The sequence below is a fragment of the Macaca nemestrina genome, chromosome 7 (assembly GCF_043159975.1).
Source record: "Macaca nemestrina isolate mMacNem1 chromosome 7, mMacNem.hap1, whole genome shotgun sequence".
Lineage (NCBI taxonomy): Eukaryota > Metazoa > Chordata > Mammalia > Primates > Cercopithecidae > Macaca > Macaca nemestrina.
The window spans coordinates 28,560,253-28,585,172 of record NC_092131.1 but is presented as its reverse complement, the minus strand read 5'-3'; the positions used below and the strand labels follow the sequence as shown (position 1 = coordinate 28,585,172).

Below are 24,920 nucleotides of genomic sequence, written 5' to 3'. Positions count from 1 at the left end.
GCTGCTTAATAACACTTTGTACCTTCTGTTCAGAGAACATTCATCTTATTCTCCTCTCAAATCCTCTGTTAAGTGAATTTAATACTACATAGTATCAAGAGGAAAGTGACCGTTTATTTTAGATCTCTGTCTGTCTATCTTAGATGATGTACTTTTCATGGAATAGTTGAGTGAGACAGACACTTGAGTCAGGTGATGTTTGAACTAGGATGTTCCCAGAATTAAATGGTAGTCTCATACATTGGATCTCATGAGTACTTTAGTGTCTGAAAAGTAACTACATGGAATAAATTAAACACAGGAAAATTCCTGGCTATGCCATTATTAAACTTTTCTGAAAATATGGTCTTTATTTGACATTTCTGAGTATGGCAACCGCTTCCTTGGAAATAAAGAATGTGGCTTCTAACACATGAGATTCCCCCTCCTCCTCCCCTCCCCTCCCTTACCTTTCTCCTTCTTCCTTCCCCTTCCCTTTCTTTCCCTTCCCCTTTCTTTCCCTTCCCTTCCCTCCCCTCCCCCTCCCTTTCCTTCCCCCTCCCTTTCCTTCCCCCTTCCATTTTTCCCCTTCTCTCCCCTCCTCTTTCTTTCCCTTCCCTTCCCTTCCCTTCCCTTCCCTTCCCTTCCCTTCCCTTCCCTCCCCTCCCCTCCCCTCCCCTCCCCTCCCCTTACCCTCCCTTACCTTCCCCTTTCCTGCCTCCTTTTTTCGCCTTTCCTCCCCTCTTCTTTCTTCCCCTTCCCTTTCCCTGCCCTGCCCTTCCCTTCCCTTTCTCCCTTCCCTCCTCTCCTCTTCCCTTCCCTTCTCCTGCCTTGCCTTGCCTTTCTTTATCCCATGGAATACCTATCTTTGGCATTGGAAGAAAAAGTTGACCGATTTTGGAGCTCTTCAGGCTTTAAAGGTTTAAGTGTCAAGTGAACGCTGGGCTTGCTCGCCTCCTTTAGGAAACTCCCTGTGGATGATTCCACCCCTCATTGATAATCTCCTTACTTTACACTCCCCTTTCTTTGCCAATTTAAAATCATTCAAGATCAAGTTCATCATAATAGTGAACATCAATTTGCAATGCTGTCTTCCAAGATAACTTCTTTTCAAACCCTCAAAACTACTCCATGAGGTAGAGATGATTCATAGTTATACAGTTGAGGAAGCAGGCTCAGAAGGGTGAAGGGAACTTGTTCAAGGTCACATAGCCAGTGGACCCAGGATTTGAACTCTAGTCTTTTAACACTCAGTTCACATGTTACCTTGTCTATGAATCCTTTTTGATAGTCCCTGCTCTCCCTGCTGTAGATCAATTCCATTCTCTATTCCTCTGTGTGCTTTGTTTATACCTTTGTTCTAGCACTTACCACATTGTATTGGGAAGCAGTATATTTAAATGGATTTATGGCTGGTCTAATTTGGTTTAAGTTTTTTTTTTTTTTCTCCTGTTAGATTATTTACTTCCTAAGGCCTGAAAAGTCTCTTCTTCATTATTTGGCCTGCTGGACTTCACCCAGTGCTTTGCTCATAGTATGCATAAATTTAGTGTTCATGGAGTAAATGAATCAATGCACCAAAGTGAAGGACAGGGGCTGCCGTTTCTTTCTATCCTGAGTGGAACCTAATTTGGAGGTACAGTCACAATAACTTAAAAAAATGTTGAATAATAATGAAATACTGCTTAAATCCAATGGAAATTCTTAAAATATTTAGAAGGCATGTTTTCTAGGAAGAAGGCTAATTATTAGAATTTATTTTTTATTCTAGAGAAGAAAGAGAAAATAAAGGATCAAAGAAATAGGAAAGAGAAGTCACTAGAGAGCCCTTTCACATCCCAGAGAAGATTAGGATCTTGAAAGTTCTACCCTACCCTGACAAATAATTACTTATAAAACAATTCTGGGGTTTCATAGCCTGCACTACCTGGTTCTGGGACCAATCACGAGCTTCGTTGTTTTGGAGTTGATTTGGAGGACGTTTATAAGAAGCATGTGATGAAGTTGCCTCTTTTTCTGCAGAAGATGGGCAAAGAGAATCCCATGAGTTGGGTAACATGTGAGACAGATTTTGCATTTTGTGTTTTGAAATTATGGGTGGGGGCCAGGTGCAGTGGCTCATGCCTGTAATGCCAGCACTTTGGGAGGCCAAGGTGGGCAGATCATGAGGTCAGGAGTTTGAGACCAGCCTGGCCAACATAGTGAAACCCCATCTGTACTAAGAATACAAAAAGTTAGCTGGGCGTGGTGGCAGGTGCCTGTAATCCCAGCTACTCGGGAGGATGAGAAAGGAGAATCGCTTGAACCTGGGAGGCGGAGGTTGCAGTGAGCGGAGATCGCACCATTGCACTCCAGCCGGGGTGCCAATGCAAGACCCTGTCGGAAAAAAAAAATTATGGATGGGAGGGAGGGTGTTTACTCCCTGCCCTGGAGATTTATATAAACAAGAAAAGAAGACTATTTTCTTCTTTAGTCTTCTAAACTAAAGACTTTTCTCTCATCAAGAGAAAATAATAATAATAATAATAATAAAATAATAATTATTATTGATCATTTTTATTTGTCAGATATATTTCTAGACAATTTACATGTATTAACTTTAAACCTGATAACAAACCTATTAGATAGATGGTATAATTACTCCCATTTCACAGATGAAGAAACTAAACTACAAAGAGGCTAAGCTCGAGCTGGGCATGGTGGCTCACACCTGTAATCCCAGCACTTTGAGAGGCCGAGGCAGGTGGATCACGAGGTCAGGAATTCAAGACCAGCCTGGCCAACATGGTGAAACCCTGTCTCTATTAAAAATACAAAAAAAAATTAGCTGGGCATGGTGGTGCATTCCTGTAATCCCAGCTGCTCGGGAGGCAGAAGCAGGAGAATTGCTTGAACTGGGACCCGGGAGGCTGAGGTTGCAGTGAGCTGGGATCACGCACTGCACTCCAACCTTGGAGACAGAGCGAGATTCCATCTCAAAACAAAACAGAACAAAAACAAACAAACAAAAAGAGGCTAAGATCTTGGCCACGTTTTCACAGCAGCTAACAAGCAGAATCAGGATTTGAACCTAGGCTGTGGAGCACCAGAGCCTGATCTAAATCTGTATGCACTCTCAAAGTGTCCTCCAGGCAGGTGAGCCCAGTCTGTCTCTCCCAGACTTCAAGACCCTTTGCCATGGTCCCTATACCTATTGCAGTGATTCTGAATAAAGTCTCCTGTACCAAAAAAAAAAAAAAAAAAAAGTATTCTCTAAATCTTTAATATTTTATCCTATAAACAAACAAATGAGATTATTCCTTCTTTTATTGTGATAACATATTATGATAACTCATTTTATTTGATTTCCTAAAACTGGATAGAGATTTCCATGGTGCTGAGGATACAAAGTTTAGACCTTTGATAGCTGATCTAAGCTTAGTGGAGATCTGATATCCAATGTAAGCTTAGTGAAGACAAACAGGTTGTAAATGCCCAAATCTGTCTATGAGAAACTCATTAAGCCCTGCCTTTGAATAAAAGAGAAAAAAAAAATGTTGCTATATTAAAATAACTTCATTTGGAGTTCAAAGGAAGCTGAATAAGGTTTTCACAGGAAGATTTCATATTTTCTAATCCTTAAAGAAATGTGTATACAATTCATTGCAGTAAATGTCTCAGCTACACTATTCAAACTCAAGAGATTAAAAAAATTTTTTTTCCAACATCCAAACTCCTGATATCCCTATTTCAGCCACAAGGAGGACAAGGGGATAACTATGGGTGTTTATTAGAAGGATAAGTTAAAGAGGCAGAAGCAGTATATACATTCTCTAAACTATAAATTTATACAAGGATGCCATTGTCTTTTTTTAATCAAATACTTGTAGAAGTGATGTCTAAAAAAATTAAGCTTCTCTTTTATACCTCCAAATAGAAAATATAATCAAAATCTGCTTTTATGTAGGATGGCTTTTTTAAATAAATAAGCAGAAGGATGAATTATGTGGCTATAAATAAATCTACTGACATGTAATAAAGTAAAGTTGAACTGTTTTATGGTGTCACTGAAACCCTTAGATGTATTTATAGCCATGTTAACAGTCCCCAGTATTTTTTCAGGACTTTTATTTCATATCACATTATGAGAGTTTAGTTGTTTGTTTTTCTCTTCCTAAATTGCCTTCTGGAGCCCTTTGTAGAGATAGAAAGTAAGGATCTCTACTCTTCATATTTGGAATAAAAGGGTGTTCGCCTAAAAGCCTAGGGCTCACACAGAAACAGGCGGCTCTGATGCTTTCTGGTCTGCCTGTTTCTGTGCAGTTCGTATGAGATGTGCTTGCGAAGAACAACTTGACAGGTAGCTCCTGCTGGCAGCAAAATGGCAAGTCAGAGTCTATACAAGTGAGGAGAGGCCTGTGCAGAGATAAAATGTACAGTACTGTAGAAAACAAGCAGATGGACAGAGCAACTTTGCATTAGATTCCTGATGCCTGACACATTTAAATACAATCACAAGGCTTATTTTAGAAGCCAAAGAATCTCCAGACTGTCGCATAGCCGAGGCACAGACCAACACAAGACAAAGGGTCTGATGGGTAAAGATGCTCATACCTTACCCTGGGACATTCTCTAGCAGGGTGACGACGGGGTGAGGGACATTTAAACAGCAAGAGGAGAAGGTTCATAATACCAATTCTAAAGCCTGAAGTAATCAAGGGGTTTTTAAAAATTGTATTCCATTTAGAAATTTCAGGATCCAAAGAGTATGGTTAGGATTCCGTGGAGGGGGTTATTCAAGTGGAGCTAAGCGTGGTTGTTCCTGTGAAATTATTTATATTTTTCAACTTGAAATCTGGGTGAGCATAGTGTTTCTAAATCTATTTCTCTTCTTTTCTATCTTAAAAGTGGACTCTCGTTTTCATCCTATAGCTGTACACTTGATTCCCAAGTGTTGTCACTCAAGGGACTCACTAGAAAAGACAACTCAAGAGGAAGAGGAGAGCTTTTGATGGTAGAACAAGGGATGACAAATCCTTCAGCTGAAACTCTAGCTACAGGCAGTATTTAGAAAGCACTGCAACTAAACATCTTTAAAAATGTATTTAATGTGTTTGACTAATGTAAGCTCTAAAAGACCTAGAAAGAATGGGATTCAGAAAAGAAGTCAAAATAGGAACGTGTTAACTAGAGGGAGGGGCAGGAGGGATAAGAAATACATGAAAAAATTAACAGTGGGGTAAATTGGAGAAGGACATTCAGTTTATTAGGATAACTGGGGGTTGTCTCTTTGTAGTGGAAGAAGTAAAATAGACCTGTCTTAAACATTTGTCCTCTGAAGACTCTTCTCAGTTTTTAACTGTGTCCCCAGATGGAATCACCCTTACTGAAATTCATGGTGACTTCTTTTGACATTTTGCAAAAACTAAATAAATAAATTATAAGTATGATAAGTGAAATGAATAGTTCCAGCTGTGATGCACCAGCAGCATTTCCAGTTTTGTACCGCATTAGGGATTTATTTTCCCTTTATTGCCCAGCAGAGAATTAATTGGAAAGTCCTTCTAAGCTTCCCACACATCCTCAGAATGAAGTCAAAGCAGTCTCCAATGCTCAGTGCCAATTTAAAAAAAAAAAAAAAAAAGGAAAACAGTAAGTGGGTAGGTGGTCGGTTTATCAACCCCGGAAAAGCTTGTCTCTGGGGATTTACATTGCTAAAGAGGGACAAATGCATCAGCAAAATTAATGGCCTAAGGAAAACGTGAGTATGAGATTGGCAATTGATTCACTGAGTTCATTCATTCAGCAAGTATTTACTGAGCTCCTATTATGTGCTACCTATTGTTCCACACACACAGAATACAGGGGAGAAAATGAAAAAGACTCAGCCCTCAGAGAGTTTATGACCATTTTAAGGAGATAACTATGAACAAATATACAGATAAAATAACTTCAGACATGGAGAGTGCTGTCAAGGAAATAAAAAAAGGTAATGGGAGGGGATGCCTTTCAGGGGTGGTGGTCAACTTTAGATGAGGACCAGAGAGGGTCTCTGAGGAGGTGACATTTGAAATGCACCCATCACATGAAAATCTTGGGGAAAAGCATTCCAGACAGAAGGGGTCAACAATGCTATAAAGGCCTTGGGATGAGAAAGAACTTCCCATGATCAAAGCAGAAAGACCTGGGGAACTAAAGAGTAGCAAGGAATGGGACATGTGGCAGGAGATGGAGCTGAAGCATTAGGGGTAAGCAGAGTCATCTAGGCCGCTTAAGGCCAAAAGTGCAGTGGAAATCCATCTGGGGACTAAATGAAGGAGTGGTTGACTTGAGGGGAAATTATCATGGATATTTAGGTATTAAGATTTTTTTTTCTGGCTTTTCTAGCATTAATAGCATAAGATCCTAACCATGTACTTAACCTGTACTTCACCATTTTAGAGCTTCAGCTTATTTTTCTAGTTGACAAAGAATATTGCCACTGTTTGTCAGGTACTGTGCCACATACTGTGTATTTTCTAATTTTAAACCCCAACAAGCTCGAGAGGGAGGCATTTCCCTCATTTTACAGAGGAGGAAACTGAGGTTTCAATGGAATGTTCATAAACCACCCCTTCCCCTTGCTGTGGTGTCACTGAGCACATGCTCCTGGTTTAAGACACTGTGGGTGGGGGCACACCCAAAGGTATGGAAGACCTTGTCAGAGGGCCATTTCCTGGGAGGCTGTGGATCCTGGATCACTCTTACAACTGAGAGCCAGGGCAGTTAGGGTGACTGTGCATCATTTACTATGAGCAGCTTGGAGCTTTTGGAGGATACCAATTTCAGAACCAGAATACCAATTCACTACCATAAATTCTGAAATGGACTTGATGTATGACCTTGAAGGCAAATTATCTGTAGGTTTGGTATCTTTGTCTGTTAGAGAGACATAATGCTATTTCCTCAACATCTCCTTGGGGTGTCTCAAGGATGAACAGGGCTGTCTTAATCCTTGTTCTTTATCCTCAGGGGGTTTGAAATGAGAGTGGAGTATATAATAGGTGCTACAAGCTCCTTTTTAAAAAGCCTCCTAAATACAACATATATATATTTTAAGCAGTAAGTATTGTTCACTCACCTCCCCTTCCTCCCTGCAAATGTAATGGGCTTTTTACCCAAGGTGAATGGTAGGAGGGAGTCAAAGCTAGCAAGACCTGTGTGGACAACGACCTGGACTGAGAGGACAGCCTTGTTGGGTTTGTCCTTCCTGCGCATCAGACATAGTGGAGGGGTGGATGCCACCTGGTCCACAGTGTTACCGTGTCCTGGCAGAGCCTTGGGTCAGTCCCCTCCTGGAGTCACAGATGGCCACGACAGAGGACAGGTGCTACCACTCTGGCTTTCCCCTGTGTGTTCAGGTTTGAGGTAAACACGGTGCTGTCTTTGATGCCCAGCGCCCAGGGGACTTCACCCACCTAGGGCAGCCCTTCTGCAGCCGGTTCCGGACAGGCCAGTCACTTCTCTTTGAGCCAGCCGACGAGGCCCTCTCCCGTTCTCAAGTTTTTTGATCAGGACTACAGGCGCAGACGATAACCTCTGGATTTTGAATCCCAATAGTGTCCTCTCCATCACCGGGGGTGGCAGCCACCTTCCGGAAGGGCTGCCAACCACGGAGCCCTTCACCCTTTGGAGTACCCGGGCCACCACTCCACCTTCACTTTTGGGAGTCCGGGCTCAGATTCCCATCATTCGCCCTGCGGGTAGGGCCCTGGGCATCTTAACCCCGGGAGACACACGCGCCTGGAGAGTGGCCGCCCAAGCCACCGCCAGGCGGGGAGGAGCGCGCGTGCTGCAAGCAGCTCCAGCGCTCGCGCTGACTCAAGGGGTTTATTTTTATTTCTATTTGGAGCTACTTCGGCCTTAGCCGCCGCCCTTAGTTTTCCTCCCAAATTGCGAAAAGGTGCCTTCATGGCCCGAGTTTGGTTAAACGCGCCTGGGAGAGGAGCAGGGGAAGGGTGATAAAGAAGGTGCAGTGTCGGTCTGTCGGTGTTACACACGCGCGCACACACGGCGGGGCGGGAGCCGAGGGAGCGAGAGGAGTGCGGGCGGCGTGTGCTGGAGGCTCGCGCGGGTGTATACGAGCCTGTGCTTGAATGGGGAGGGCCGGGATTCCGGGTCGCTCTGGCCCCTCCTTCCTCCGGAGCCAGCCAGTCCCTCGGCAGAGCGCTGGGGCTGCACTGATTTGCTCTCGGGAGTGTGCTATTTGCATATGACTTGCCCATTTGTGAATTTGGCTCCCCAACTCCTCGCTTCACTTCACCTGTGCCTCCCTGGTCCGCGCACTTCGCAGGCGCCCGCCAGCCTCTCTGCCGCCTCTGCCGCCTGCCGGGGACCTCCTCTTGCGCTCTCGCTGATTTCGCCCACCCACCTCCCTCCACCCCGTGCCACGTTGGTTTGGGTGGCTGCTCCGCACCGGGTTCCTCCTCCTCTCCTCTTTCCCTCCAGTCCTTCTTGTTCTCTTCCTCTGGCTGCGGTGGCTGCTGTTGCTGCTGCCTTTCATCCAGTTGGGAAACCCAGGAAGCCGGCGGCTGCTCCGTGGCGCTAGTTCAGCACGTGCAGGGTTAAAAGCCTCGCGCCCTTCCCCGGAGACTCCCAGGAACACCCGAGGAACTCTTCCACCTGCAGCCCCCTTTTGCCTGGCAGTTCTGCATTGCATCTCATGGAAGTGGAAACAGGAAAATAAAAATGTTCAAACTCCTTGGATGTTGGGATAAACTCACCTGAACCCACTTGGGGTTCGGGCTGCCTCCTTCTCTTCCTTCATTGCCACCTTTCCTGTGTGGCTCCCAGGAGTGTGCAGTTAAGTCATCAGACTCGCGGTGCCTAGAGATCCGGAGGAAGCCGCGCCGGTCTTCCCCTGACATGCGTGGCATGCCGGGGCTCCCTAGGAGGTTTGCTATACCTGGGAGGACTCTGGCATCCTAAATTTCAGCCCCGGGAAAGAGAAGGGGCTTTGCCTTTTATCTTTTTTTTTTTTTCTTTAAGTAGTATTTTTTTTTTTTCTAACATCATTGTCTTGAAAGCGCATATTGCTTCCCTCTTCCCCAAATTCTGGCAACTCTTCCTCCTGCTATGATGGGCCCTTGGGCATCATGAACTTCATTACTCTTCACTGGCTGGAATTCAAACTGCCCATCTGTAGTGGTCCCGTGCGTTGACCATGCACCTGAGAATCCACGCGAGACGGAGCCCTCCTCGCCGGCCGGCCTGGACGCTTGGGATCTGGTCCCTGTTCTGGGGATGTATCGTCAGCTCTGTATGGAGTTCTTCTAATGTAGCTTCCTCCTCCTCCACCTCATCCTCGCCGGGGTCTCACTCTCAGCACGAGCACAATTTCCATGGCAGCAAGCATCACTCAGTGCCTATTTCTATCTATCGCTCCCCTGTTTCCCTTCGAGGAGGGCACGGTAGGTCTCTCTGCTCTTTATCCTTCTAATGGGGCATAGCAATTCCTTAACCCACTCGCCTTGCAGGTAGTGTCAAAGGTGGGAAGAGACTTAAAAAAAAAAAAAAGAATTTAAAATGATGAAAAGCATGGTATGTCCATGAGGGAAGCAAATTTCTACTTTCTCATAAAGGTTAGTGTTTTCTGCCCCTAGTCCCCGACCCCCACCTCCACTTTTCTCTAAAGGCTTCTTTTCTCCTTCACTCCCTCATTCATAGATGCACAGACACCACACTCTCTTTGAAACCTTCTACTCTCTCCACCCCTACAGAGACAGGCAACTTACCAGGTGAGTCCCAATGCTGTACTTGGAGAAATATTCGTTCACCTTGCTTTCACCCTTCTTTGCTGTGGGCTTGCTTGGGAACTAGTGGGGGTGGAGTGGGAACAGCTGACAACAGGAATCAGGTTTTCAGCCTGAAGTTGATTGAACTGTTATAAAGTAGCCTGTGTGGTAATGGTCAGGGAAAAGTAGCTGAATATAAGAAGGCAGAAAATATAATTAACAACCCGTGGCCATTTGTGTTGATTTTGGCAGGTTTATGTTTGTCCACATGTCTAGTGGAAAAAGCAACTATCTCTAAAACTACACATCTAATATTGCTGTCAGTGAGGAAGCAATATGTAAGATAAGGCTAAGTTCATTTATAATTTACCCAAGTGTAAACGATAGTAACTTCAATTCCCCGTGTATGCAAATGTTATTTCATTTTTAGGTAGCAGAGATGGGCTTGTTCAAACAATACAGGTATGATGTGTTTTACTCCAAACAACCCTCCTTACATAGCTATTGAAGGAAGAGATCTATGGCTCTGAAAATGATACTCAGCTCTTAGCCGGCTGCCTCTAAAAGGGCGATGTCTGCAGCTAAGGTAAGAGCTTGCTGTAGTAAACCCTTCTAAAGAAAGGAGCTTCTTTATTTGTTTACTATGCACTCCACTCTGATGGTAAGGAGAGTAGGACACACACAAACGCAGACTGGCTGCAGGAGCAGCCCTCCAGGGAACAGGAGCGTGAACCATACTAGGGGGTTCCTGCCCTTGTATTTTGAAGACTGATAACATCCAGACCCTATTCGGAAAGTTGATTCTTCCTGCTGCCTCCTAGCCCTGGGCTTCCGCTCTGTGCTGTCTGTAGTGTAAGTGGAAGCACATTGAGAAAATGCCAGCACATACTCTGGCTCTTTTTGACTCTGTCTTCAAATTTTATTTGATGGAGTTGTCAAGCAGCTCGAAGCTTGTAAGGTTGGTGGAGGGGGATGGTGAAAATAAGGGATTGCTTGATTTTGGTCTGGTGGCTCTTTTCTCTGTGACTCCTGCTGGGTCTGGTGTTGGCTCCCTTAAAAAAGAAAGAAGCAAACAAACCTAGGAGAGAAAAGAGCCACAACCACCAAAAAAGCAATTTCATTGACATGGAAACTTAGCTCCTAAGGGGGAGAGGGACTGGGGGGAGTGGGTAAGACAGAAAAAAAAAAAAAGGGAGTGGAGATAGGGGAAGCCAGACAGACTATTACTAATAGCCATAATTAAACACGGAAATGCTCAGAGATAATTAGCTAAATTTTGCTAATTATTGTAAATGATCAGCAGGGAGAGGAAGATTATGCATCAGAGGTTATGGATGGCAGGGTCTTGATGTCTTTTGTTCGGGATGTAAACAGTTACAGCAGGTACTAGTAAGTGATGGAATTTGCAGAGCAGTACTTCCCTAGGGTCCCTAAGTCAGAGTCAGTCTCTCTCTCTCTCTCTCTCTCTCTCTCTCTCTCTCTCACTCTCACTCTCATAAAGGGGTTGAGACTTGCACAGGTTACACATGACCCTTTATTTAGTTTATTTCTTCAGGATCGGTTGCTCAGTCCCTCAGTCTCCTTTAAATCTTTTTGACTGGTCCCCAGTCTGGTTTCTCATTAACCTACATCTGATAAGATTCAGTGTGATGGAAAATAAGAAGAAAGTAAGTAAATGGCTAGAGACCTCAGAAAAGGCCCTCAGACCCACCAGAGCTGTAGAGTACAGTGAACTCCAGGGTCTGGCATGGCTGAGATAAGAAAGCTAATGAATTCAACTCTTCAGAATCCTCTTTCAATCCTGAAGTCCCAACTCATTGATTTGGGGCTTGGAGAGTGAATGCGTCTGTATTAAGTAGACTCCTTGCATATTAAATTGGTGTTTTTGAGCATAAAATCAAGAGAAGCAGCAATCAACAAAATATCCCTACTTCTGGCTCCCATTCTGCACCCAAGCTGTGACCCTTTGCAGCTCTAACTAAAAGGACCAGAAGACCCCACAGAGCTTTGCTAATGCACTTCTCATTCTTACTTGGTGTAAACTTGCTTTTTCCTAGTCCAAGACAAAGACCTAGCGAACAGCAATTGTTTTAAAAAATAATTTGGGTGGAGGTGGTAGGAGGCATGGCACCAAGAGACTGATGGTTGTTACTGATGATTTACTGCCAGTCTTATTCCAGAGTTAAAGGCAGCACTCTCTATTGTCTGTGAAGAAGTAAATGCCCTTGATTTTGGTATGAAACACAGCTAGAGCCTTGAGTCCCAGAATCTTCTTTGGGCTTAAGAGATTGTTGGTTTTTTAACTACACTTGCTCTCCTCTTGCCCATTTCCTGAGAACCGAAAGTCCTCAAAGCTGCTGTTCGTCAGTTGGTGCTCCAACCCCTTTTCCCCACTATCCAGCCCTATAGAGGGATTCGTGCTAAAACAGATGGAAGAAACAGAAATCCTCCAAATAGCTGATATTTTACCTACGCTTTTGCCTGTGCTTGGTTCCAAGCTTTAGAAAATTGTTTATATTATAGATTAACTTAAAGCCTTTATCCCGGGACAGCCTAGAGGATGCTGGGATTCTTTGTGAATTAGGGAGACTAAGGCCACACTTATCTGGGGTGCTGCAAAGTGTCTCACATTAGGATTGTGTTTCAGGATGGGATTAACCCTCTTCTTAATGGGAATCTAGTAGGCCCTTCCCCATTCTCTTAGAGTCCTCACCCCATGTTCATGCTCTCTTCTGTTCACCATTCAGTCAATACTCATTGAGCACGTACTCTGCGCCAGGCTGTGTGCTACTGCTGAAGATACAGAACCAAATAAGACATTGTGGTGTTCAGCTAGGAATAATTGCAAAAGCATGTATATATATATATATATATATATATATATATATATATATATATATATGCTTCCATATTTTAAAAAGTGCAAGGAGTGGGTGGAGATCCAAATACCAAGCCAAATTAATATAAAATCAAAATATCCTTTATAAAATAAAGGTTTACATTATCCTGTTATTTAAAATATCCCTCCAGGTTCCTTTTCATCTTTGGCTTTATTTCCGTATGTAAATATCATTTTTTTAAATCAAAGTGCAAGGTAGTTTAGTGATTACAGATATATAAATAGTAAAATATATTTGTTTACCAAACTTTAATTACATAAGTGACTTTTGTATATTTTTTTCCTTCTTTTTTCCCTCTCTCTCACCTTTAAGAAATCCAATGTGGCTGGGCACGGTGGCTCACACCTGTAATCCCAGCACTTTGGGAGGCCGAGGTGGGGGCATCACCTGAGGTCAAGAATTCGAGACCTGCCTGGCCAAGGTGGGAAAACCCTGTCTCTACTAAAAAACAGAAAACAAACAAACAAACAAAACCTCCAATGTACGTCTGCCTAAAAAATGCTTCAGTATTTGTAGTTTAAAGGCAGATTTCTCTAAGAATTCAAGGTTTTGTATGTACCTTAAATGTTATCCTCTACAAAACAGCAGAGTTTCCTGCCTCTGTAGACATTTGTGGGGACTAGTTGAGGACATAGAACTCTTGGAAAGCTCAGTTTTAAAAGGGAACACACCATGATATATTTGCAGGAAGAATTCTTGCTCAGAAACCAGGGTGTGTGAAAAGGAGGGGGTATAAAAGTCCTATTCAAACCATCTTAGCAGAAGTGGTGGTGGTGGGCCCACTTGTGACACATGATCCTGGAGTCTTTCTTGGGCTCATTCCTTATCCCAGGGATCCACCCCCAAAGTTTTTTCAGCCTTGGGGGTTTGTTTTGCTTTGATCTATTGAGTGCCTTCTTCTGCTCAGCCAGCTGCTTTCTAACCACTTTACGCCTTCCTTCTTGAGATTCGGGGAGTTGAATAATTCATAGTGTTGGTTGACAGATCAAATGATAAGATTTATATATCTTTGGCCTTGGTGATGAATTAATTAAATTTTTTTCTCCTTCTTTGGCTCCTCTAGATGCATTGTTTTTCTTCTCTAAAATTCACTGGCAAGTGGTGGGTCTGGAGATTAATTTGTTCTTGAGAGACCACCATGAGATGATTATAATATCCTCGTGTAAATTTATTCAGGACTTTCAACGTGGATCACTGGGTGGTGTGGAGTAGGGGCAGCTATATCATAGAGAGGAGAGATAAGATATCAGAACAAAAAACAAGACACACACACAAAAATCTTGCCCATATTGGCTGCGGGACAAAATTTTACAGTAAGAACTTGATTGCTTTCGCCTCAGATTTTGAATCTAAAAAAGGAGTGTATTTCATTTTACATTTTAGTAAATGAATTTATCAGCCCTGAAGAAGTTTGCTTTACTAGAACTCTGGGTGATCAGGGAGGGAGGCAAATCTCTGAAGATTAATCTTGAACTTATTCATACTTTCCTCCTGATATTAGTTTGCTAGGGCTGCCTAAAGTACTAAAGTGCTATGGACTGGGTGGTTTAAACAACAGAAATTTGTTTGCTCAAGGCTCTGGAAAGTAAAGGTCTGAGATCAAGGTGTCAGCAGGTTTAGTTCTTTCTGACATCTCTCTCCTTGACTTACAGATGGCCATTTTCTCACTGTGTCCTCACAGGGGCTCGCCTTGATCTACATGCATGCATCCCTGGTGTCTCTTTGTGTGTCCAAATTCTCCCTTCTTTTAAGCACATCCATGGGTTGGATCGGGATCCACCCTAAAAGCCTCATTTTAACTTAATCATCTCTTTAAATGCCCTGTCCTTAAATACACTCACAATCTGAGGTACCAGGAATAAAGCTTTGACATATGAATGTTGAAGAGACACAGTTCAGCCGCTGATGCTCTTTCTCCTCACCGCCCCCCTGCCCACCCACCAAGTTATTGGGAAAGAAGTAAAGCTGTACTGTTTAGTGAATCCCCATTGGACTTAAACTTTCACAGCAGAAAAATAAAACTTCAGTGACGATGGTTGCAATTTACAAAATTCATAAGATAGTGACCTAAATGGTAATGCTGTGTTTACATATATGGGGAAAACAACAGCTATTGGTTCAGTGAAAACATGTTTGCTTTCTTCTCAATTTATCTTCTGTGACTGAGTCCAGATCTTTATTTGCACGTAGACTGATTCTGTCTGACTGCAGACACATGCTCTAATGTCCACATATTAATGCTTTCTTTACCTAGACCTGCTGCCTTTCTGAGCCAGACCCTCCACCCCTGCCGTTGACTCCTTTATGAACTACAGTTGCTCACTCTTTGCCTTTCCTGAGACACAAATTACCAACGACTTTCACTTCTCAGCCTTTGGTGAATAAAATAAAAAATATAGGTTAACTAAGTATACATTTCTCATTTTTCAATTTTCAAATTTCTCAATTGAAAAATATGTTACTTAAATAGGCATCAATTTCATTATTTTTCTCTTCAATTTTATTTTTTGAAAGTTCATCTGAAAATACAAATATGAGGTAAATTGTTATTTTATGACATGGTTATGAACCTTGGTGAGATGATTGAGAGACCATGTAATGTATAAAGCTCTGGTTGTTCTAAATCCTAAGCAAAGCATTCAATCTTTGGGGAAAGTGAATACCTTTCTTTGTCTGTTTGTTTCTGTGTTCAAAATGTGTACTCCTGATAATAATAGGTAAATAATAATGGTGCTGTAGTGGACAGGGTCGTGTTAGGTGAGGTGGGAACAACTATGGTTTGAGGAAATAGCCTTCAACCTTTGGTTCTAAGAAACTTTGTCTCTAAGAAACTAAGTCACTAAGAAACTTTGTGAACCTGCCATCCTGGCTAACACGTTGAAACCCCGTTTCTACTAAAAAATACAAAAAACTAGCCAGGCAAGGTGGTGGGCATCTGTAGTCTCAGCTACTCGGGAGGCTGAGGCAGGAGAATGGCATGAACCCGGGAGGTGGAGCTTGCAGTAAGCTGAGATCGGGCCACTGCACTCCAACTTGTGTGACAGAGCGAGACTCCGCCTCAAAAAAAAAAAAAAAAAAAAACTTTGTGAACCTGAATAAGTCACCTGGCTTCACTGAGACTCAATTTCTTCACCTTTAAATTGAGCAATAATAATAGTTAACCATACTTATATCACAGAAATTGTATGCGAGATTAGACAAGTTGTGCTCTGTACATTGTAAACCAATGTGTCCAGGTTAAATATTTTATGAGACATATTTTCATGATAAGGCTGCCCTCTATGAATTCCTTGTACAGAGACAAACTTCAATGTTGATCATTTGCTGGCTGGTAGATTGTGTTTAAAGAATATGCATCTGGGCCGGGCACGGTGGCTCAAGCCTGTAATCCTAGCACTTTGGGAGGCCGAGACAGGCAGATCATGAGGTCAGGAGATCGAGACCATCCTGGCTAACACGTTGAAACCCGTCTCTACTAAAAAATACAAAAAGCTAGGTGGGCGAGGTGGTGGGCGCCTGTAGTCCCAGCTACTCGGGAGGCTGAGGCAGGAGAACGGCATAAACCCGGGAGGCGGAGCTTGCAGTGAGCTGAGATTCGGCCACTGCATCCAGCCTGGGCGACAGAGCGAGACTCCGCCTCAGAAAAAAAAAAAAAAAAAAGAATATACATCTGCTGTTTCTCCTCATTTTCCTATCAATACACACACTTTTTTCCCTCCAAGAAATTACTTCATTTACATAGTACTCTGAGTAAATGTAAATGAGAAAACCTTTACTGTATTTTCATATTTATGGCACTAGAACACAGCATGGGACAAAAGTCAGCTTGTGACTTTTGGTAATGGTCTGCTTAGGTAGAAAGTCATGCCAAGCAAATTTTAGCATGGACCAACATATTACAGTAAATCATTTAGAAGCTCCGCGATTTAGTAAAGTGAAAAGAGAGGACTCCAAGAAATACTCTGACATCATTTTGGAAAGTCAGAATTGGATCCCATTTGTAGTAAACCTGTGCAGAATTCAAACATGCCGACATGATTCTCAGTGTCTATCATAAACTAAGATTTTTAATCTGGTTTGTACTAGGAAGAAGCAGGCGTTTTTAGGGACAACTATCTTCAGATCTGGAAGTGGAGAACATCTTTTAATGCAATGTCTTAGGCTTACTAGGGTTCAAAGTTTGTAGAGCAGATAGGAGCACATTCTTATGCCAGAACTCTTAGAATTGACTTTGTGAAGCCTGAATTTAAAACAGAATTCTTACTGAGAGGACATGGTGCTGATACATAGATTTTTTTTCCCCCCAGTTTTCTCCCTGGCCACCTCTTTAACTTTGGATTATAACATTTTATTGTTTAATTATATTAATCTTTTAACTTTTAAACATTCTGTGTGATATCTTGATTTCCTAACCTATATTCTTTGCTTTACCTGTAGTTTTCTGCATGGCATGTAGTATGAAAGCACCTTAATGCCATAGCTAGGGAAAACTTTCCTTTTCATTTCTTCCTCATTTGTACAATGAGAGAGTTGAGTGAGATGATCTCTCCAAATGTTTTCCAGCATGAGAACTGCATGAGTCTCTGATTTGTATGTCTTTAAAGACACCACTGTGCATCTCAAACCTATCTGAGTTCTACAAGTCTGCCAGTATTTTATAGGTCTATTTTCTTGACTATCATAATAACTTATGCCAAAGCCATGAGCCAGATTTTCTCTTTTCCCCTCAGACAGAAGCAGCATAATGTACCAGAGTGGCACACTGTGATGTTATAAAGCCCACAATCCAACTTCAGTGCAGTCATGCTGAGATGGGAAGAATGCAGCTTTCATTTAAACACACCTTAATAATACTAGAAAGGAGCTATATGTTATGTTTAAAATGTTCTGCTGTGTTTAGCCATATCAGAGCAGGGGGCAGACTAGCAACTGGGTTTATAAAGAGGAAATGGTGTATTTCTACTTACAGTTAGGATTTTGAGAGAGACTTGCTTTAACTATACACCAACACATGAATTATACACCCACTGTGTACAGGTAGTCTTCCAAATGCTTTACATATATGACTTCATTTAGTCCTCGCTAGCCTTTGAACCTAATAAAGTGCCTATTTTATAATTAAAAACACTGAGACTCAGAGAGGTTTAGTGGCTTGATTAATATGGTGTTAAAGCCAGGATTCAAACCTGGTTGTGACCACAAAACTCTTGGTCTTTCTGCTGTACCACACAGTCTGTCAACTCAAGAAACAGACTACACAAACACATCAAGCTCTTTTGTCAGAAATAAAGTGCACAGATTAATGAAGCACTTTGATTAATGCGGCTAACACACCTTTCCAAAGTGTCTACAAGACTGTCCAATGCAACCCATTTCAACCCAAGGAGATAGCAATTAAAAGGAGCAGACTGACGAAACATTCATAACTGATATGTGTGTTTTTTTGAATGAATGAATGAATGATTGAGTGAGGTTCGACATGATCAAATCTCATGCATTAGGAAAGGAGGGATGCTAGTTTATAATAGAAGCAAAGGCATGGGAAGTTACGCACCCTTCAAAAGCACATCAATGGGCTCATAGAACTTAGAGATACGAGAGAGCTCAATGTTCCAGGTAGGCAGGGTGAGGACTCAACTAAGAGCATCCAGTTAGTGTCAGGACTGGTCAGGAGCACAGATGTTACCACTCTGAGTCCATTGCCCTTTCTTTCTTCTGCTTCTCAGTCCTTCAAGACACTTTCTTAAATTACAAACTTGTTCCCCGTCTCTCTTTCTTCAGAGCAGTCTCTTCTTATCCAGATTATGTCTTCAGGCATGTATTCTGCCAGTGTTGGACTTTTCAGGCCTTCCATTAACATTAATTATTGGCTGGGCACAGTGGCTGACACCTGTAATCCCAGCACTTTGGGAGGCCAAGGCGGCTGGATCGCCTGAGGTCAGGAGTTTGAGACCAGCCTGGCCAATGTGGTGAAACCTCATCTCTACTAAAAATAAAAAAAAAATTAGCTGGGCATGGTGGCACATGCCTGTAATCCCAGCTACTCAGGATGCTGAGGCAGGAGAATTGCTTGAACCTGGGAGGCGGAGGTTGCAGTGAGCCGAGATCGCGCCATTTGCACTCCAGCCTGGGTGATGAGAGAAAAACTCCATCTCAAAGAAAAAATTGTAAGAATCCTTCTAATAGGTGCCTGGCTTTGTGTGCCAAGGTAGGGTTTCTTGGGGTGTTCTGAAGACTTCCTTTGTATAGGAGACCTCAGTGTGAAAGAGTACTCAGATTCAGGGTTCTGTGAAAGGAGACACTTCCTGTCCTAGTTGAATGTCACTTGCCAGAAAGCAGGAAAGAAATGACCTGTCTGCTCACCTGTTGCTGTTCCTCATCTGGAAGTTGTGACCAGGATCTTGTTTGAAGACCTGTCCACAGCCCCAGTCCTGACCTCTTGCTTACCAGCTATTGAGTGGCTATGAAAACATAAAGCCCCTGGAAACCAGCAAGCCACATTTTCCGAGATACTATCCTGCCCTTCCTTTTTTATTGTTTTGAAATATTCCTCTCACCCCCCATGTTAAAACATAACCATGTATATTCACTCCTGAGTGACTTCCCCCCAAACTATGAATTTCAACTATTTCCGAGGCAGTCATTCAGAATTTGAATATAATTACACTCTTTGGGTGAAAATTGTGGTTTTTGCTACATAAGAAACTAATGGAAATGATCTGCCTGTTCCTGTAGTTTACAGATTATATGCTTCAGAACTGACGATATATATTTAGGCTGCTTTTCTGTGTGGCACATTTAAATGAAAATGAACTCGGGGTGAGCCACCATGGTTGCTAGGCAGTAGAGCGGGTTGATAGAGCACGATATTAAACTGAACCCACGTTGGTGTTTTACTTAACATCTATTTGCTTTGCACCTTTGTCATTTGTGGTGTCATAGAAGGGAAAGGAGGAGGAGACAGGCAGAGTCTGGTTATCTGCAGAGACTCAAACAAGTAGGAGAAATAATCACCCCAAACACCAAAGTGACATGAGCGTTTTCAAAAATTTGACGTCACAGCACAGTCAACTCATTTAACGAAGAACATGCAAAACCTGAAGAAATGCATAAGCATAGCAGACATATTCAGGGATGTAGTAGAAAGAGGAACTAAAGAGATTCCCCAGGATGGATTTTGCTTTGGTGGTTCCAGAAAAAAAAAAAAAAAAAAAAAAAAAAACCATCATGCTCATTGAAAATTTTAAACATGCGTCTATGGGTCATTTAATTTCCTGGCCTGAAATCCCAGATTTATCATCAGCAAGTGGTGACAGGCAGCAAAAGCATTGTGGCTTCTTTACAATTGATAACTACTAGAGGAACTCAAATTTTCTTTGAAACCCTCATTTTCATAAAAGCTGAAAGTCTCTTATGAGAAAACAACTGGATCACAGATAAAGCAAAACTTCTTCAGACCCTTCGGGTCCATTCTAGCCATGTTCTGGTACATTTAAAAGTTTGAAAAGATGATTAAAGGGTTAAAGCTCAGCTGTCGGGAGAATTTGGTCTCATGAATAATTTGGGCAGAGAGAGGAGCCCGTGATTTGGATAGCCAGTTTTATTGTTTATATTTTCCAGGAGCCAATTATTATATATCTTTTTTCATGAATCAATATCTCTGCATAATGGAATGGGCACCTTTGAATGTTCTCTTTTGTTAAAACAAACTTAGAGTAATTCAACACAAGATAGAAAACCTCTATTTTCATAAGAATGACAATAACATCTTCTTGTTTTTCTTATAGCAATTGATCACTTTTTATTATACCTGACATTTTTGCCTTTTAATATGCCTGACATTTCTCTAAATGTTATAGTTCATTTAATTTGCCCGTGAAGTAGGTAGAGTTGTTTTCCTATGTTTAAGGTTTTACTTATTTATTTTAGCAGAGATAGGGTCTTGTGGTATTGTCCAGACTAGTCTCAAACTCTTGGGCTCAAGTGATCCTCCCACCTTGGCCTCTCAAAGTGCTGGGATTACCAGCACGGCCACCATGCCCAGCCTGTTTTCCCATTTTAAAGACGCAGACTCGGAGATATGGAAAGTTTGAGTCAGTTGCCTAAGGTCTTACAGGTAATATAAGGCACAACCAGGTTGGGTATTTAAGCAGTTTGAACCTGCCCTGTGCTCTTAAGATTTCAGTATTTATGAAATATTACCTGAATGGTGGGAAAAAATTTCAAAGTGGTATTCTTAAATGGAATACTGGGACATTTTTAAAGGGACTTCTTAGGGTCTACCTAGATACAGGATAAATTATGAAGTCTCTGAATGTTTTCTAAACTAACCGCTAACAGTAAAGACTTACCTCGTGTCATGTATTCTAACAAATACTTTAGCTTACTGCATTTAATCTTTACTGACCATCCTTCAAGGTAGGCAATATTGTTATCGTGAATTTATAGGAACAGAAACTGAGCCCCAGAGGGTTAAGCAACTCACTCAAGTTCTTCCACTTACTAAGCAGTTAGCCCATAGCATCTGTTGAACTCTTAGGTCAGGTAATCTGTGCAAATGTAGAACTGTTTCCGGATACTGAAAGCAACTAATCAGAACGCTTCCCTAGCTTTACAAATTCTATTACATTACAGGAGAGGCTTTTCAAAACAGCCTTTGGAAACACCCCAGTTCCAGAATCTGCTGGCAATGAATGGTTACATCTTCAATCAAGGACCCAAAAGTGAGGAATCCCCTCTCCTTTGACATGGAAGCCCGTTGATGCCTCATTCTCCTCATGTTTAATTTACTCTAAGAATCTGTTTTTCCAGGAAGTTTCTTTTCCAGTAATTATGATAGGCTTTCTCCCCAACTTACGATTTTAGGCAAGCAACCAAACTTTCCTGATTTTAATTCTCTCACCTGAAAGAAAGGGAATTGTGGGTAATGGTTGTGTGGTGGCCTGCCAGCTTTGCCTTCACAAGTGTGGCATTCATCTTTCATTAATGCCAAAAGGCAAAATTCCAATGATTTCTAAAATACTTCCCCAGCCTTATCAGATCTTGTTAGGTCACCTTGAATCTACTTTTACTCTTGGCCCTTAGTACATATGGTAATAGTTCTTTAAATATGAGGGTGAAACTAATGAATATGTCAAGCGGGGCAGTGGGTTTCCAACTTCAGTGAATATGTGTGTGTTTGCTTGCACACATAGGTAAATGTGTCAGCCAGATTAAACGAGGTAACAGAAAACCTTCATAGCAGGCCAATTAGTTCCTAGCCTAAAATGTAAAGATCAGACATGAGAACTAAGTCTGCCATGCATTACAGACCTAGGGAGGTTTCAGTATCTGCTTCTACTGCTCTGGCATCATTTATCAGTGCAGTGTTGTCACAGGCTCATGTCAACATGTCAATAATAATTTCAGGAGAGGACAGCTTTTATGTGAAATAGGAAGGTAAATCTAGAGTCTTGGCCTTATATAGACAACCCCCTTCTTTGGGATGACTTATATTTTCATGTTTCTTGTTTTTTTCATGCCAGGGAGCCATTTTATGTGTATGTATTGGTAACCTCATCATCTGTTAGCTGTTAAAGACTGGTTAAACTAATTATTATTAAGAACTCTGTTTCAGAAAATCCAGAGATAGTTCCTTTTATTTCCTTTCACAAAGTAACTTGATATTGGTCCCTGAGAAATAGATCCACAACCTCATCACCAAGTTCCCCAGGCCCTGAGGAATGATGATGCCCCTAAAACAATGTTCTGATGAAGAACTTTCTTTGGATTCAAAATCTGCTTTGCATTTGTGGAATCATCAAATGCTAAACCTGCAAGAGGTCTTTAGAGGCTCTTTTCAATCAAGTTATTTTTCATGTGAAAAAACTAATAGACCAGAAGTTTGTGAATAGTTTTTCCAAATCACACTTTTCAAATTAGAGGCAAGGTGAGGGTAACATGCAAGTTTTCAGCTTCTCTGTTCAGTCTCTTTCTACTGCATCACAATGTTAGCACTCAAGATTTCCAGGTGTCATCTGTTTTGCTGTGGACTGGGAGACTGGGATTGTCTCCAGCACAACTTGAGTAACAAATGAGCACAGAAGGACCTGAGAGCAGCATGACAACCAAGATACTCCAGACACTCACACTGTTTCCTGTAATTGCCATCCAGAGTGCAGCTCCCACTCCATCTCAGGCATGCCACCCCCTCACAGGGTCTCCTGCTTTCTCTCTGCCCCAGCAGCCTAAAGGGGAAATTCAGCGTGCTGCAGTTCAATCAAACTGTTTGAAGAGAGCTTTTGAGCCTAATTACATGGAAGGTTTTATCCAGTGAAAAGAAAGAGGAAAGAGAAAGGGAGAAATTAAATTGAGGCGTAAATCAGTCAAGGGCTTAGATCCCGCGCATTCTTTCTTTTTAATCAAGAGTAAAATGAGAGGAGAGTTTTAAGGATCATCACAAGACACCATTAACTACCCAAGGAGCTCTTGACTGAAGATGGCCTGTCATAAAAAGAAAAATGTACAATCTGTCCATAAAAAGGAAGGATCTGAGGGTCGTGCTGCAGTTTAGGAGCATGACACTAAAAGGGAGGATGGTTGATTTTTCTGTGATTATTTTATCTTTATTTCCCCTAGATACCTAGCATATTTTCTTGCACACATTAGGTGTTGTGTATTTTAAGTCAATGACTTGGTAAATAACGTAGTGTGTAACTTGGGTAATTATTACATAGGAAAGGGTATGTTATCTAGTCATTCAATATTAGTTACAACACGTGAAATCAGTATTCAAAATTTTGGCCAGTTTCTCTTTGTGGTTGATGTAGTTTGGGTATATCCCTCTAATATTACTGCTATTTATAGAATGCTGTACAGTGTTACAGAGAAAATTCATGGTATTTATTTGATCCACAGCACAGCCTTGTGTGGTAGGAAGACAAGTGGTATGACTGTTATTTGTTCCATTATTTTTTTTAGCTTATGTAATCAAAACCAAAGAAGCATAAATGACTTGACCAGAGTCATTCAAGTATTAAGTGACAGAGCAAAAACTGCTACCCAGCTTCTATTATATCACCCTGTATGACCTAGAATCCTGTATAGAATTTCTGGGTTCTTCAGTATAAGAGGGATAGGTAAACAGCAGAGAGGAGTGTTTACAAAAGAAATGCACTGGAATTCATACTTTATTATTGAGTACTTATGATGAGCAATTCAAGGCACTGGTTCATGCTCTGAACTGGAATGTGAAACATGAGCTTTGCCCTCAAAAGCTTACAACGTGGTTACAATTCATTAAAATGATGCTTAGATCTATCCTTTCCGTCTCTATTGCATTTTCAACCATATCACCTAAACAGTTGCAACAACGTCCCTTAACAGACCTTTCTCAGCTTCTCTTTTTCCTTCCTGTCCATGTTTCCCTCACCACTGAAGCCATCCATTTGAAACACCAGTCTGATCATGCCGCTCTTCCATGGGCTCTTCATGTCATTTCCTCTGTACTCAGAACAAAGGCTGACTCCTTATCTTTATGATCTGGCCCCTGCGTATCTCCAACTTCACCTCCTAACATGATCTTTGACCACCTTGACCTTCATCTTTTTCTTTTTCCTTTTTTTTCCCCCTTGAATATATCAATCTTGCTGCCACCATAGGGCCTTTGTATGATCAGTTCCTTTTCTCTGGGATGTTTTCATCCAGATTGCCATGCGGCCGGCCACTCCTTCTTATACATCAGGCTTCAACTTCAATGTTATCCCCGCAAGAGCTCTTCCTTAATGACCCAGTCTAAAAAGCACTCTTTTTTAGAAGGAGCAAGATTATATGAAAAAATTAAAAACAAAAAGCTCTCTTTCATGTGTCTCTCCAGCATACCACCTTGTTTTGTTTTCACTGTAGCTTGAATATCTCTCTTATGGTTCCTCATGTGTGTATTGCTGCCATTAACCCACTGAAGTGAAAGCTCTGAGAGCAGAGACCTTGTTTGTTCATGGTTGTACTCCCAGTACCTAAGGAAGTGACTAGCAAAGACTGAGTTTTCATAAACATTGCTGAATAAAGGGATGGATGAATAAACGGCATAGGTGCTTCACAAATATGGACTCCCACCTAGCATTTTAACCTCAATACTCAGTAGACCCTTTAAAAACATTACAGTTTTAGTTCATTTTAGTTTGTACTTTTCTCTTTTCTCTTGATTGAGAATCTCTCCTATTTGGTAGACTGCTAATAATTTTTCACATTACAGCTCACACCTTAATATCTGGTCTGCAAAGTTTTCCCTATCTCCCACTGCACAGTGCAT

General features: G+C 41.8%; 1 protein-coding gene across 20 annotated transcripts in view; it reads left to right on the top strand.

Moving 5' to 3' along the window:
- Nucleotides 1-24,920, top strand: part of LOC105495829 (neurexin 3) — a 1,710,602-nt gene that overhangs the window by 1,125,050 nt on the left and 560,632 nt on the right. For 5 of the 20 annotated variants that reach the window (XM_024797316.2, XM_011765675.3, XM_011765678.2 and 2 more), the window contains exon 1: nt 8,318-9,407. The exons of the other annotated variants lie outside the window; for them this stretch is intronic. In XM_024797316.2, the coding sequence (XP_024653084.1) occupies nt 9,161-9,407 (247 nt within the window). In that variant the 5' untranslated portion in view covers nt 8,318-9,160. Of the gene's footprint in view, nt 1-8,317; nt 9,408-24,920 lie in introns of those variants that run through there. 20 annotated transcript variants of the gene reach the window in all.